This window comes from Bombus impatiens, unplaced genomic scaffold (genome assembly GCF_000188095.3).
Source record: "Bombus impatiens unplaced genomic scaffold, BIMP_2.2 scf_0153, whole genome shotgun sequence".
Lineage (NCBI taxonomy): Eukaryota > Metazoa > Arthropoda > Insecta > Hymenoptera > Apidae > Bombus > Bombus impatiens.
Window position 1 is genome coordinate 1 of NT_176572.1, and position 12,969 is coordinate 12,969.

Genomic DNA, 12,969 nt, shown 5'->3' on the forward strand with positions numbered 1-12,969 from the left:
TGAATATTCCTAATTTTTGCATTAAATGGAAATAAATGACACGAAATTGTAACGATAAGTAAACATGTAAATGAATTTTAGAAACTTTGTATTAATTTAACTAACCAGTTTAACAAAACATTTAACGAAAGCCTCTAAAAGACATTTAAAATACAATTACATAAAGTAATTAAATCGCAAGCAATGCAAACTCATGGTATAGGTACAGAATATTGAGAATATTTAAATAGAAAATTAAGCGTTGAAATTGGATCACGTAGATGCTATTTTCGGCAGAAAGCAGAGCTGTAGACTCTTTGTAGATGCAATGACTTTTATGATATCTTATTCTTTCCATTGACTTGTTAAATAGACATAAATTGTTAGCTCATCACGAATGGTATGCTAATTTGATGTTTGATTTAGAGTAATACTGTGTCCGTAATTGTCCTGTAGAGATTTGGAGTCCATGGAAAAACGCTGCACATGAGTAAATTTTAGTAATAATTATATTTGTAATATTTGTTATATGCGAATAGTGCTATGGTACGTAAATGATTATTTTTCACGTAAAACCAAACTCTATAATGATTGATGATACGAATCTGCCACTGTGTAATCGCTTATACCTAACTCTAGTTCAAACAGCAGCTCATAGATGGCGCATATCAAATTTCGATTGTAGTAGCAGAGAGGAAACTTCGTCTCTGACAATATAAACAAAGTACAGAATAGGCAGAACATGCAATGTCTTTTCACGTACTACATTCTGGGGATCACATGAACTTACCTTTTTTTGTGTTACATGCAACGTTATCTATTCATTATAGCAGCGATTTGAATTATGATTAAAACTGAAGACTTCTACAAAGTTATAAATAGAATATAACATAATATAGAATTTTACACTTGCACTTTACGTACTTCTACCTTAGAAAATGTCAACGCAACCTATGAATTACTCAAAAAGACAAATTACGCTCAGTGAAGTGAGCAAGAAAAACAGCAACGAGAGCTATAAAAGAGCAAGAAGATCAACAGAAACCTGCTTCTGTGGATAAATATTTATTGACCGATCAAGTACATCATGAATGTATTAAATCTAAGGATCAAATTTTGTGTAATATATTATGTGATGATTTTCACCATGTCTTGAGCGATATCTTACATTGTCTACAATGTCTTGCGATATTTTGCAATATCCCAATGTATCCCATGTGTGTGTTATTGACTTTGTGAAAATATTACATAATATTATATTTGTTTCTATAGTATCTATTATGTTATTATGTTTTACGTAGTTTCAATAACGAGGAAACAATTCCAAATGGAACAAAACCAATATATACAATAGCAATAAGGATTGTTGGTATATGTGCTTCCGGTTCATCATCGGAAAAAGATATATATCCATTAATCGTTGTTTCTACACACAGCGACAGATGAAGTATCTAAAAATCTTATTATTATAAGATCACGCATAACAATTACCGGAATAAATGAGAGGAAGTTGTGTGACAATTAGGCCAGTGTGTAACACGCTCTGTAACGTATCGACGGAAACAGGAAGTTTTTTATGACGTTCTACATGGAAACTAAATACGCGTCTTTGTACGTATACTTACTTCCTAATGAGACTTAAACGTTAATCGATAACAGGGTAACGGAAGCTCTTGTGATTCTTTGCTCCTCTGCTTTCTTCGCTCCTTTCACATTTGCATTATACACTGATAAAAATTTAAGCAAGTAAACTGTCAAGAACTTTTTATACTGTTATATTTATTGTATTAGATTAGTGTGATCGGGAGTCGACTCGACTCCGATATATATACGAGGAATACGAGGAAAAATTATATTTATACGGAACGGAAACACGTAAAAGTGTACCGGATTAACGATCGCAAACAGAAAAGATGTCGAACAAACATTATATTTCTTTGTCTTTGTATCACCGGCTCTTGATATAAATTGAACAACTTGGATGTGATATTACGTTATTTGTGTCAACTATGTTACTGTCTATCGAATTATACTATTAAATTGGTTTAATACTACAAAACCTGGAGCTATTGCTTTCCTCTCTTCGAGCACGAGATTCGATTGAAGAAACTGAGTATAAATTCAAGTATCATAATTCGTGTTCGGAATTTTGAGTGGCCGTCCGTTTATGGACAGGCCCAATCCCTTTTTTAGGAAATTCCGAATTACATGTTCTCCTCGAGTTGTAAACCTGATGACTTCGAGGTTAGGTAAAAACCCCGGGAAAGGACCAGCCAGAAGGGCACGATGGACAGACGAAACCCAACAGCTGGTAAGGAGAATCGGCAACGTAAGAGAACAGTTAATATCGAAATTACTGAAATATTGAAATTTGAAAATCAGGAGTGCCAACTTTAATAAACTTTAATAAACTATAAAAAAATAAAAAAATTCTCGGCAAAGCAATCAACGAATAAACATGTAATTAGCAACCAGCAATGAACTAGAAACTAACATCTTCCGTATTAACTCCGTTCATTTAAATATTTTCATTTCAGTGAATACGGGAAAATGCTTCGCATAAGGATTCTAGGATTTAAAAGACTGAAAAATGTGGTAATAAGGTTTAGAGAAAATGCAAAAGTCAGTTTTGTTTTTTCAAATAAAATCATATGCCTTTTAATACGTTAATCCAGTTCGGCATTCTCTATAAAAAAGTATTAACCTATTTTTATCCAAAACTATATTAATTGAGCAGATATTTTAACTTGAATTTATTATATTTAACGTATGAAAGTCAAGGAAAGCAACATTTGTAACATTTTTCTTGAGAAAAATTTTTCTCTCAAATCTTTTTTCTTGTTATGCAATTTTTATAGTATGCTTAAAGTACAATAAAAAATAACGGTAGTCTATACACTTTATATTGTTACGTTTTTGTTTGGTTCGTTTTGATTGTGTTGCCGTTAATTTTTGAATTTAGATTAAATGGTAGCGTTGTCTGATGTTTAATGGGATTGGCAATTAATCTCCACGTTTCGAATAACCTGCTACGCGCAGGGGTACTGGCACGGGACAAGATCAAAGTTGGTGAAAATAAATGTTCGCTTAATCCTATTATATTTGTAGGAGGTTGAATGATGAGATTACTAGTAGGTAAGTAAAATCGTTATTGTATTTAAAATCGTCAATACAATGTCCTAGTCGTAAAACGGTGTGTGTAACGTCGTTTGGTCACAGTTTATAATAATCCGTTTGCGATCGCAGTTTATAATAATCCGTTTATTTATAGTCGTCAGGGGGAAGTCGGAAGATTCAAATTTGTCTTTGTTTTACGGTTACATGTAGCGGCGACGTTGTTTTGCTCGCAGTTTGTTTATTCTTACATTATACGTAACCTAACGAACTTTATACCCCGAAGCGAAACAACAACACGATTTGAATCGAATTCTAACTCTTGTGCCGCTACATCACCCCCCTACCGGTGATAACGTTTTTATTGCATTTCCCTTGAAAGGGAAGTTCGTTGCGGGTGTTCGTCTGTTCTACTGGAATAAGCATGTCACTGCTGTCTGTTCTACTGGAATGAGCTGTCTATGTAGGCGTTCTACCATCCCATTAGACGCAGGATGATAGGCCGATGTGCGTAGGTGCGTGACGCCGAGCAACCGGCACAACTCTTCGAACAGACGCGATTCGAATTGGCGTCCTTGGTCGGTTGTTATTTTTAAAGGGACGCCGAAACGAGAAATCCAAGTCGATAGGAGGGCCGCAGCAACGGTTGGCACTTCCATGTCGGCAATGGGAACGGCTTCTAGCCAGCGCGAAGAAACGATCAATACACGTTAGACAGTATGGAAAGCCCTGTGAATACTGCATTACGATAATATCCACGTGTATATGCTCGAATAGGCCTGCTAATGTTCCGAACGATCCAACTGGTGATGATACATGCCTGGTGACTTTATTACGTTGGCACGGTATACATTGCCGCGTCCACGTACGGCAATCTTTGTTTACAGACGGCTAGACAAAACGCGTCGTCACCAGCTTTTCCCGGATGGGAAAGTCCGCGTAACGACTGAAACACGTTGTGTCGTAACGTTGTTTCCGTACGAACGACCGCAAGGTTCCGGTCGACGTGTCGCGGTATATTTCGGTGTCTTTTTCAGGAAATCGGATCTTCTCAAGCCGCAGCGTGCGAGAATCGGAATTGAGGATTTGGCGTAGTTCATCGTCGTTATCTTGCGCTACTGCTAACGTTCGATGATCTACCGCGTTTTCGATTGTCCCGATACGGGCTCCGCAGGGAGGACTTGCTTATGTAAGTCTATGGGGGCTGGCAAACCCACGTTCCCGCAGCCAGGGAGGACCGTCGGGACAAGCGTCCCGCTTACGAGAGTCCTCTATATACACCGCAAGGAAGGTCGTCGGGAGTGTAGGCGAGAGGCTCGTCTATGCTTTCTCTACGTGGCCTTGGGTAGTAGCGCACCCACGATCCTGACGCCAAGGATAGGACCGCCGGGATAAGTTCCCGGGCACTTTGTGCCTTGAGGCCCCCGCTTACGTGAGTCCTATCTGGATCTGTCGAGTACGGTTAGCAGGTCGCCGGCTGGCAGTGACGTGGCGGTACATCCACACGATAGTCCCACCAATGACTTAGGATGGTACCACGGGCGGTCGAGTGTAAGCTCGGAGGGAGTAGTGACCCCTCTGCTCGGCCAATTATGGGTTTGGACTCGTGGTGGCAGTGGTTGATGGCCAAGATGCTGGCAAGAGGGCCGATTTAGGGGGCAATGGCTCGCCCCGAATGGCCTTCGGCGGGTGAGCAGCGTCCCACCTGCTCCGGAACCGTCCTGGTGAGACGGTAGGGCGGGCCGCAGCAACGGTTGGCACTTCCATGTCGGCAATGGGAACGGCTTCTAGCCAGCGCGAAGAAACGATCAATACACGTTAGACAGTATGGAAAGCCTTGTGAATACTGCATTACGATAATATCCACGTGTATATGCTCGAATAGGCCTGCTAATGTTCCGAACGATCCAACTGGTGATGATACATGCCTGGTGACTTTATTACGTTGGCACGGTATACATTGCCGCGTCCACGTACGGCAATCTTTGTTTACAGACGGCTAGACAAAACGCGTCGTCACCAGCTTTTCCCGGATGGGAAAGTCCGCGTAACGACTGAAACACGTTGTGTCGTAACGTTGTTTCCGTACGAACGACCGCAAGGTTCCGGTCGACGTGTCGCGGTATATTTCGGTGTCTTTTTCAGGAAATCGGATCTTCTCAAGCCGCAGCGTGCGAGAATCGGAATTGAGGATTTGGCGTAGTTCATCGTCGTTATCTTGCGCTACTGCTAACGTTCGATGATCTACCGCGTTTTCGATTGTCCCGATACGGGCTCCGCAGGGAGGACTTGCTTATGTAAGTCTATGGGGGCTGGCAAACCCACGTTCCCGCAGCCAGGGAGGACCGTCGGGACAAGCGTCCCGCTTACGAGAGTCCTCTATATACACCGCAAGGAAGGTCGTCGGGAGTGTAGGCGAGAGGCTCGTCTATGCTTTCTCTACGTGGCCTTGGGTAGTAGCGCACCCACGATCCTGACGCCAAGGATAGGACCGCCGGGATAAGTTCCCGGGCACTTTGTGCCTTGAGGCCCCCGCTTACATGAGTCCTATCTGGATCTGTCGAGTACGGTTAGCAGGTCGCTGGCTGGCAGTGACGTGGCGGGACATCCACTGTCGAGTACGGTTAGCAGGTCGCTGGCTGGCAGTGACGTGGCGGTACATCCACAGGATAGTCCCACCAATGACTTAGGATGGTACCACGGGCGGTCGAGTGTAAGCTCGGAGGGAGTAGTGACCCCTCTGCTCGGCCAATTATGGGTTTGGACTCGTGGTGGCAGTGGTTGATGGCCAAGATGCTGGCAAGAGGGCCGATTTAGGGGGCAATGGCTCGCCCCGAATGGCCTTCGGCGGGTGAGCAGCGTCCCACCTGCTCCGGAACCGTCCTGGTGAGACGGTAGGGCTTAGAATCGCCCCGTTCGACCTGTAACGAGCGACAGCCCTTGCAGGCTTAGCTAATCAAGGTAGCAAGGTACTGGGTGCCTTGCGCGATGGTTGGGCGTATCCCAACCCCTATGGCCCTAGGGGTACACGGGTTCTGTATGGCGATAAGTTGACGCCGAGGAAAGCACCCGTAAACAAAGGCAGACAATACTTGTCCTAGTTCCGGGCGTATTTCGTGGATGCTGTCGGCGATCGTGGTCAGAGTTTCGGGCCTCTTATCCTGGGCGGAGGCCAGGACGCACTGCACGTGCACCGGGAGTCGGCCTTCCCAGAGAGTCCGGATAAGTTCGTCCGATATTGCAGAGGCGGCGAGGCTTTTCAGGTCCCTGTAAAATTGGGAAGGCGTCCTGTCGCCTAGTTGTTCGCTCTCTATTATTTTACATAGGTGTCGGGCGTCTGACTCGCCCAGCCTCTTAATGAGTTTCTTTTTGAGGATTTCGTACTGCCCGCTCTCCGGTGGATTGGATAAGGTGTCGCGGATGAGTCGAACATAAGGTTTATCGATATTCGCGATGGCGGCATTATATTTGGCCTCCTCACTCGTAATACGGGCGTGTTTGAACTGTGCATCTAACACATTAAACCACAGCTCTACATCATCCGCTCAGAACGGTGGTATGCGGAACTGAGCGTTTTCCGCGTCCACGTTACTGAGCTCGTTTTTGCCGGTACTCATCATCTCGAACGCTCTAATACTCGCGGAATTCGAAGTCTTATCGACACTCTCCCGGTTATCTCTATCACTTTTATCACGTCGGGGTCACCAATTTGTAGGAGGTTGAATGATGAGATTACTAGTAGGTAAATAAAATCGTTATTGTATTTAAAATCGTCAATACGATGTCCTAGTCGTAAAACGGTGTGTGTAACGTCGTTCGGTCACAGTTTATAATAATCCGTTTGCGATCGCGTCCGTTTATTTATAGTAGTCAGACGGAAGTCGGAAGATTCAAAATTGTCATTGTTTTACGGTTGCATGTAGCGGCGACGTTGTTTTGCTCGCAGTTTGTTTATTCTTACATTATACGTAACCTAACGAACTTCATACTCCGAAGCAAAACAACAACATGATCTAAATGGAATTCTAACTCTTGTGCCGCTACATATTATTAGACAAATATTCTCCACAACAAATGTCTATTCTAATTCTAATTGGGTATTGACAGAATTGTCGGCGAATATTCGAAGTTACAATCGTTCGCGCTACGTTTTCACTCTTATTAATTACAAGATTTTAATTTAATTCATTTTCAATAATTTACAAATTGACAAATACAAACAAGTCGATTAACAAAACTGACAAGAACAGGGAACTAATGAAACAAAGAACTAAAAGCAAAAGAACTAAAGGACTACAGAACTTAAGAACTAAGAGCAAAAACTAAGAGCTAAGAAAACTAAGAGCTGAAAAACTAAGGAACCAGAGAATTGAAAGACAAAGGAACTGAGAAATTAAGAGCTAAAGGAATTGAGAACTAATCGCTATGAACAAAGCAATTATTTGCCAAGAACCAAGGAACTAATCACCAAGAACTGAGGAACTAATCACACAGAACTGACGATTTAACTACTCTGAACTAAGGAATTACCTCTCTATCTTCTATGTCGCTAAGCTTATTTATAATTAGATTTAACGTGGAGGGGTCGTCGTGTGACGGGTTATTCCGTGAGGGTTGTGAGGCTCGAATTTGGTTTCTATACAAATTGTTAAAGTTTATTTGAATCTCAAATTGAGACGCTCACTCGCGCTATTGGTAGTTTTAGTCTACGTTACGGCGCGTACGCAGCGCGGGACGTGACAATATAATATGTAAATAAAATTGCCCAGGCGTTGCCTATCCGTATTTATTAATTTTCTTGACCTTGTTAACGACGTAAATGCAAATACATAAGCAAGAAAAATAATTGAGATGGGAGTATCTGAATCAAAGAATACAATTTATCTCACATTATGATCATATAGCATAACAGATTCAAACCTTTTATGAGTGCGAACAGTGTTCGTAACGATCTTTAACTAGCAACAGCTAAGACTGGATGCGGTGCTATCAAGGCCCTCGATAATACGCGTAGCAGTTAGCAGTCATCGAAAAAATTTATATCTTTTTGTTCTTATAATCAACAAAAATAAAAAATCACTGTGGAAACGTAAAAGTGACCATTTGATTGTGCAAGAAAACTTACGATGAAGAAGCTGTATCTGTGCCTTGTATTGGAATTATGCGTGCTGACCATGTCGCAAAGAACTGCCTTGGATACGTCGATTCTCAATTCCATCTACCGTGGATATCGTAATTGGTTAACGCAATCCTACGGTACGTCTGTTTTAGTTTATTTCGTGTTACGTCTTTATGCAATAATATCACTTCCTTTTGGTTAGAGAGATGCTTTTTGGAGGAATTGAAATATTGTGAATCTTATTTTTCATAGACTAATGTTTCATTGTGAATATATATATTTTCGCGATAAAATGATAAGTTGACGAAATTTTTTTCGGTAAAAGTAGACAAAAGCTTGCACAGCACGGATCATTTTTCTTTTAACATATAAATATTGTAGAGATTATATTTTCAAGTAACATGCGCTATGAATTCTGTGGCACCCTCTTCTCATTCTTGAGATGAGGAATTTTGTAAACAGTACTTATTTCGAAATTCGTAACGAAACTAAACAACAGTCCTGAAGTGTATTAAAAGTGACGACTTGTTAGGTAAATGTGAAATCAAAAGATGTCCATTTCCATTTGTTCTTAAAATACTGGTCAGTCTTGTTATACGAATATAAGAGGCAGCAACCTGATTGTGATTTCAGATGGAAATTGGGTTTTGGTTAAGTTAGTGACGGGCTGCGTGGGAAAAGTTGATACCTCGCCACTGAACGTCTTTACTTTATAGCATAAATCTTGAAAATATACAATAGCTCACGAAAGTTTTCACATACTATTAAAACTCTAGACGATTAAAATATGCACGTTAAATTTAAGAAGTGAAGACATACATCTGTATATCTAAAATTAAGAACGAATTCGATAACTTTTGTAAAAGTTCTGAAATCCTTCGTTGTAATTACTTGATCGGAATTATGACATATCGCGTGCAATGTTTCATCACAGATGAAGTATTTTTGTAAATTGTTTTAAAATAACTATTTTGTAGGCACAAGAAATGGCGATCGAATGTCCCAATTACGGAATAAATATAAATTTCAAAAGGAAGTTCCAATAGACGTCCCTTTTCCTTGCAATGTAACAGGTACTTAACCAAATTTATGATTATTATTGTCAAATACTCCATGATATCACTTGTAAATATTATATCGTCGTATTTATTCTTTAAAATCATTATTCAATTTAAATCGCAGATTTCTTTTATTTCCAATAATTTTTGCAATTTATCCTAGGGACAATCGGTAAATTTCTGTAGCAGGAAATTACAGTGAAGAACGCTGTTCTTTATAATTTGTAATGGCTACAAGAATCAATGTGATTTCGAGTTCATCCATAGTCTTGTCCTATTAATATCATTTTTGAAGATATATAACATTATAAGCTTCTCACCCCACTGTAGTTTAAGAATAACAAAATTGAAGCTCATCTTTTGAAGCTCATATGTATTCTAATGTCTTTACTTTAATTTGTTTAGCCGGCAGGTCTCCGAAAGTTCCCGAGTCGGTTCACCATTTAAAACCAGGAGACATAGATGTCATTGCCGCAATGGGTGATTCCTTGACAATCGGCGCTGGAGTTACTTCGATTTATACGTTCGAAGTGAACATTGAAAATAGAGGCATAGTGGGTAGTATCGGCGGTCAAGGAACTTGGCGGGAGTACCTGACTCTCCCTAATATTCTTAAAGTATGTTCATTTTTTACATCTGTATTGTTTACGCACATGATGTGTGTTATCGCCATAAATGCGAATACTGAAATCCTTCATAGTCCGATTTTTCTATATGCAGAAATTCAATCCTAAATTAATGGGTTATTCACTTGGAGACGCTATATGTACTGATCCAGCTGCGCAGTTAAACGTCGCCGAAGCTGGAGCTATGTCTAAAGATATGACTTTCATGGCGACATATCTGGTCAATAAAATAAAAGTTGACCCGAGAGTAGATATAAACAAACATTGGAAGGTTCGTATGTTGGTAGACAAAGTAATTATATATTATACATATTTACTACATGACAAGTGGTGTTTTAATATGCATATGATCATTGAAATTAACAACTGATTAATGGAACATAAATTCACATAAAATCTAAATTATTCACCTTTACCATTTTTATTCAAATATTAAAATAAAAATTAGACAAGGCCTTTATACGTTCATTAATAAAGAATAAAGATCATAATGAAATTATTGGCATTATAATTCGAGTAGTATTTCACTGCAGTTCTGGTGAACTATTTTCAAAAGTTAATTACATTACCTTTTATTCACTAGAAACACACTTGCAATATAATTAAAAATTACAATTACAATTTAAAAAGATTAGATGCAAGTATGAAATTGCAAGTATAAGATGCAAGTATAATTTCATTTATTGTTTAATCGTTTACGCAATAGTATCTACATTTTTATGTTTTCCAGTTGATTTCGTTGATGATTGGAAGTAATGATTTTTGCTCTAATATGTGTGCAACTTCTTCTCCATGGACTATGTTAAATGATCACAAAATAGATTTAATTCATACTCTTAGAATATTAAGAGACAATTTACCAAGAACTTTTGTTGCTCTTATACCACCACCTCACTTAAAGGAACTGGTTGCTGCACACAAAGGAAGAGAGTCATTCCTGTGCTATTTGGCATCCATGATTGAATGCTCATGTATGTTTGCTTTACAATTTAGGGATCAAAGACCGGAATATTATAAATTAATTGAGAGGTTTGTATAATTTTCCGAATTTAACTTTTTAAATATTTTGTGCTTGAGGATTAAACACTTACAAGAATTTTGTTATATCATACTTTATATTTAATCTTAGTAATTATAGATAAAAGGGGCTACAATTCCCATTTTAATGAAACTTAAGTATGTTGTGAAACTCAACATTTTTCCTATAGGGGGTAAACTCACTTAGTTTCCGAAATATTTAGAGAAAGCTGCTGCTACTACTATGTTGAATCTGACTTATAAGGCATGGTGTGACCACACATCTACTGTTGTGTGTCTATAAACACATCGCTGCGACCTGCAAATAATCTCTATAACGGGCGAACTGTTTAATACTTATCCTACCTAACTACTATTCTAACTACCTCGAAAACGTAAAAAAACATTTTGAACGCACAGGTCTTACATATATCAGCGGTTGTCAAAAACTATACAAAGCCGAACCCTATTCTAGAAAAGTATCAATACTGAGCAATCCAGTCGTCGCACCGTGAGGAGGCTGACTGCCATCAGACTTTAACGACGGCCTAATTGAAAGACCGATCTACATTCAATACGAATTGCGCTCTTGAACACGCATTTAGTTTTGCAACCTTCAACAAGTGATTCATGTACACACTTTTGAGCAAATACGAATTGGTCAACCATTTTTTGCTAGAACGCACAGTTTTTGAAAAACTCAATTTTGAGAAAAAATGTAAGAAAAATTCAAATTCGCAACTTCGCGAACGTTTTATTTTTTTACATTAGTAGCCATCGAGATGTGTTTTGGACAAAAAATACTGTGGCTCTCTTGAATAAAATGATATGTACTGTTATTGTATTATAGACATTTAAATATGTGTAAATAATGATTAAAGCGAGAAAAACGCTTAGAACGTGTCATTTTTTTTGCTTAAATTTTCCAACTTATTTCAAAAATTAAATGTCTACAACACTATCTAGAATCCAACACTAGCACGCGATAGAACAAACATTTTTGCTAAGAACAGCAATAGAGTCAGAAAATAATGTTTTGTTTTTAATGTAAATGCGAAGAAGTTTGGCAAAACACGCGGTGACGGCAATGGTACTCAGTGTTACCGAGTGTCTCACCTGTCACTCAGTATAATGGAACCGCAGAACGCGTGAGGCTATTAGCCGTCGACATTGACTAGCATTGCCTTCGTCCCGTATTTTGTCAAACCTTTTCGCTTTTCCAGGAGTTCATCCGTTATACAGATCGTTTCACACCAGCTATGATGTGTTTATAGAAACAGTGGATAAGCGATCGCACCACTCTCCATGGACTATGTTAAATGATCACAAAATAGATTTAATTCATACTCTTAGAATATTAAGAGACAATTTACCAAGAACTTTTGTTGCTCTTATACCACCACCTCACTTAAAGGAACTGGTTGCTGCACACAAAGGAAGAGAGTCATTCCTGTGCTATTTGGCATCCATGATTGAATGCTCATGTATGTTTGCTTTACAATTTAGGGATCAAAGACCGGAATATTATAAATTAATTGAGAGGTTTGTATAATTTTCCGAATTTAACTTTTTAAATATTTTGTGCTTGAGGATTAAACACTTACAAGAATTTTGTTATATCATACTTTATATTTAATCTTAGTAATTATAGATAAAAGGGGCTACAATTCCCATTTTAATGAAACTTAAGTATGTTGTGAAACTCAACATTTTTCCTATAGGGGGTAAACTCACTTAGTTTCCGAAATATTTAGAGAAAGCTGCTGCTACTACTATGTTGAATCTGACTTATAAGGCATGGTGTGACCACACATCTACTGTTGTGTGTCTATAAACACATCGCTGCGACCTGCAAATAATCTCTATAACGGGCGAACTGTTTAATACTTATCCTACCTAACTACTATTCTAACTACCTCGAAAACGTAAAAAAACATTTTGAACGCACAGGTCTTACATATATCAGCGGTTGTCAAAAACTATACAAAGCCGAACCCTATTCTAGAAACGTATCAATACTGAGCAATCCAGTCGTCGCACCGTGAGGAGGCTGACT

The 12,969-nt window shown here is 39.0% G+C and overlaps 1 protein-coding gene and 1 pseudogene across 3 annotated transcripts; one reads left to right on the forward strand and one right to left on the reverse strand.

Moving 5' to 3' along the window:
* Positions 1-6,185: 6,185 nt before the first annotated feature.
* LOC112212381 lies at positions 6,186-6,710 on the reverse strand (annotated as a pseudogene).
* A 1,272-nt stretch (positions 6,711-7,982) lies between these two features.
* On the forward strand, positions 7,983-10,962 carry LOC100747637 (phospholipase B1, membrane-associated-like). 3 transcript variants are annotated; one of them, XM_012382466.3, is made up of 5 exons: positions 7,983-8,349; positions 9,190-9,285; positions 9,676-9,887; positions 9,991-10,167; positions 10,627-10,961. In XM_012382466.3, exons 1-5 carry the CDS (start codon positions 8,220-8,222, stop codon positions 10,933-10,935), a joined length of 924 nt encoding a protein of 307 aa, XP_012237889.1. In that variant the 5' UTR covers positions 7,983-8,219; the 3' UTR covers positions 10,936-10,961. The 3 variants fall into 3 exon arrangements, with proteins under 3 accessions (XP_012237889.1, XP_033175327.1, XP_012237890.1); XM_033319436.1 differs by lacking the exon at positions 10,627-10,961 and adding an exon at positions 10,453-10,494; XM_012382467.3 differs by lacking the exon at positions 9,190-9,285 and having other exon boundaries at positions 7,997-8,349; positions 10,627-10,962.
* Positions 10,963-12,969: the final 2,007 nt, after the last annotated feature.

Excerpts from the sequence above, each read along its gene's own strand:
- LOC100747637 (XM_012382466.3), top strand. The coding sequence starts at position 8,220 with ATGAAGAAGCTGTATCTGTGCCTTGTATTGGAATTATGCGTGCTGACC. Across the intron at positions 8,350-9,189 it reads TTGGTTAACGCAATCCTACG|GCACAAGAAATGGCGATCGA; the intron begins GTACGTCTGTTT and ends ACTATTTTGTAG. Across the intron at positions 9,286-9,675 it reads TTTTCCTTGCAATGTAACAG|CCGGCAGGTCTCCGAAAGTT; the intron begins GTACTTAACCAA and ends TAATTTGTTTAG.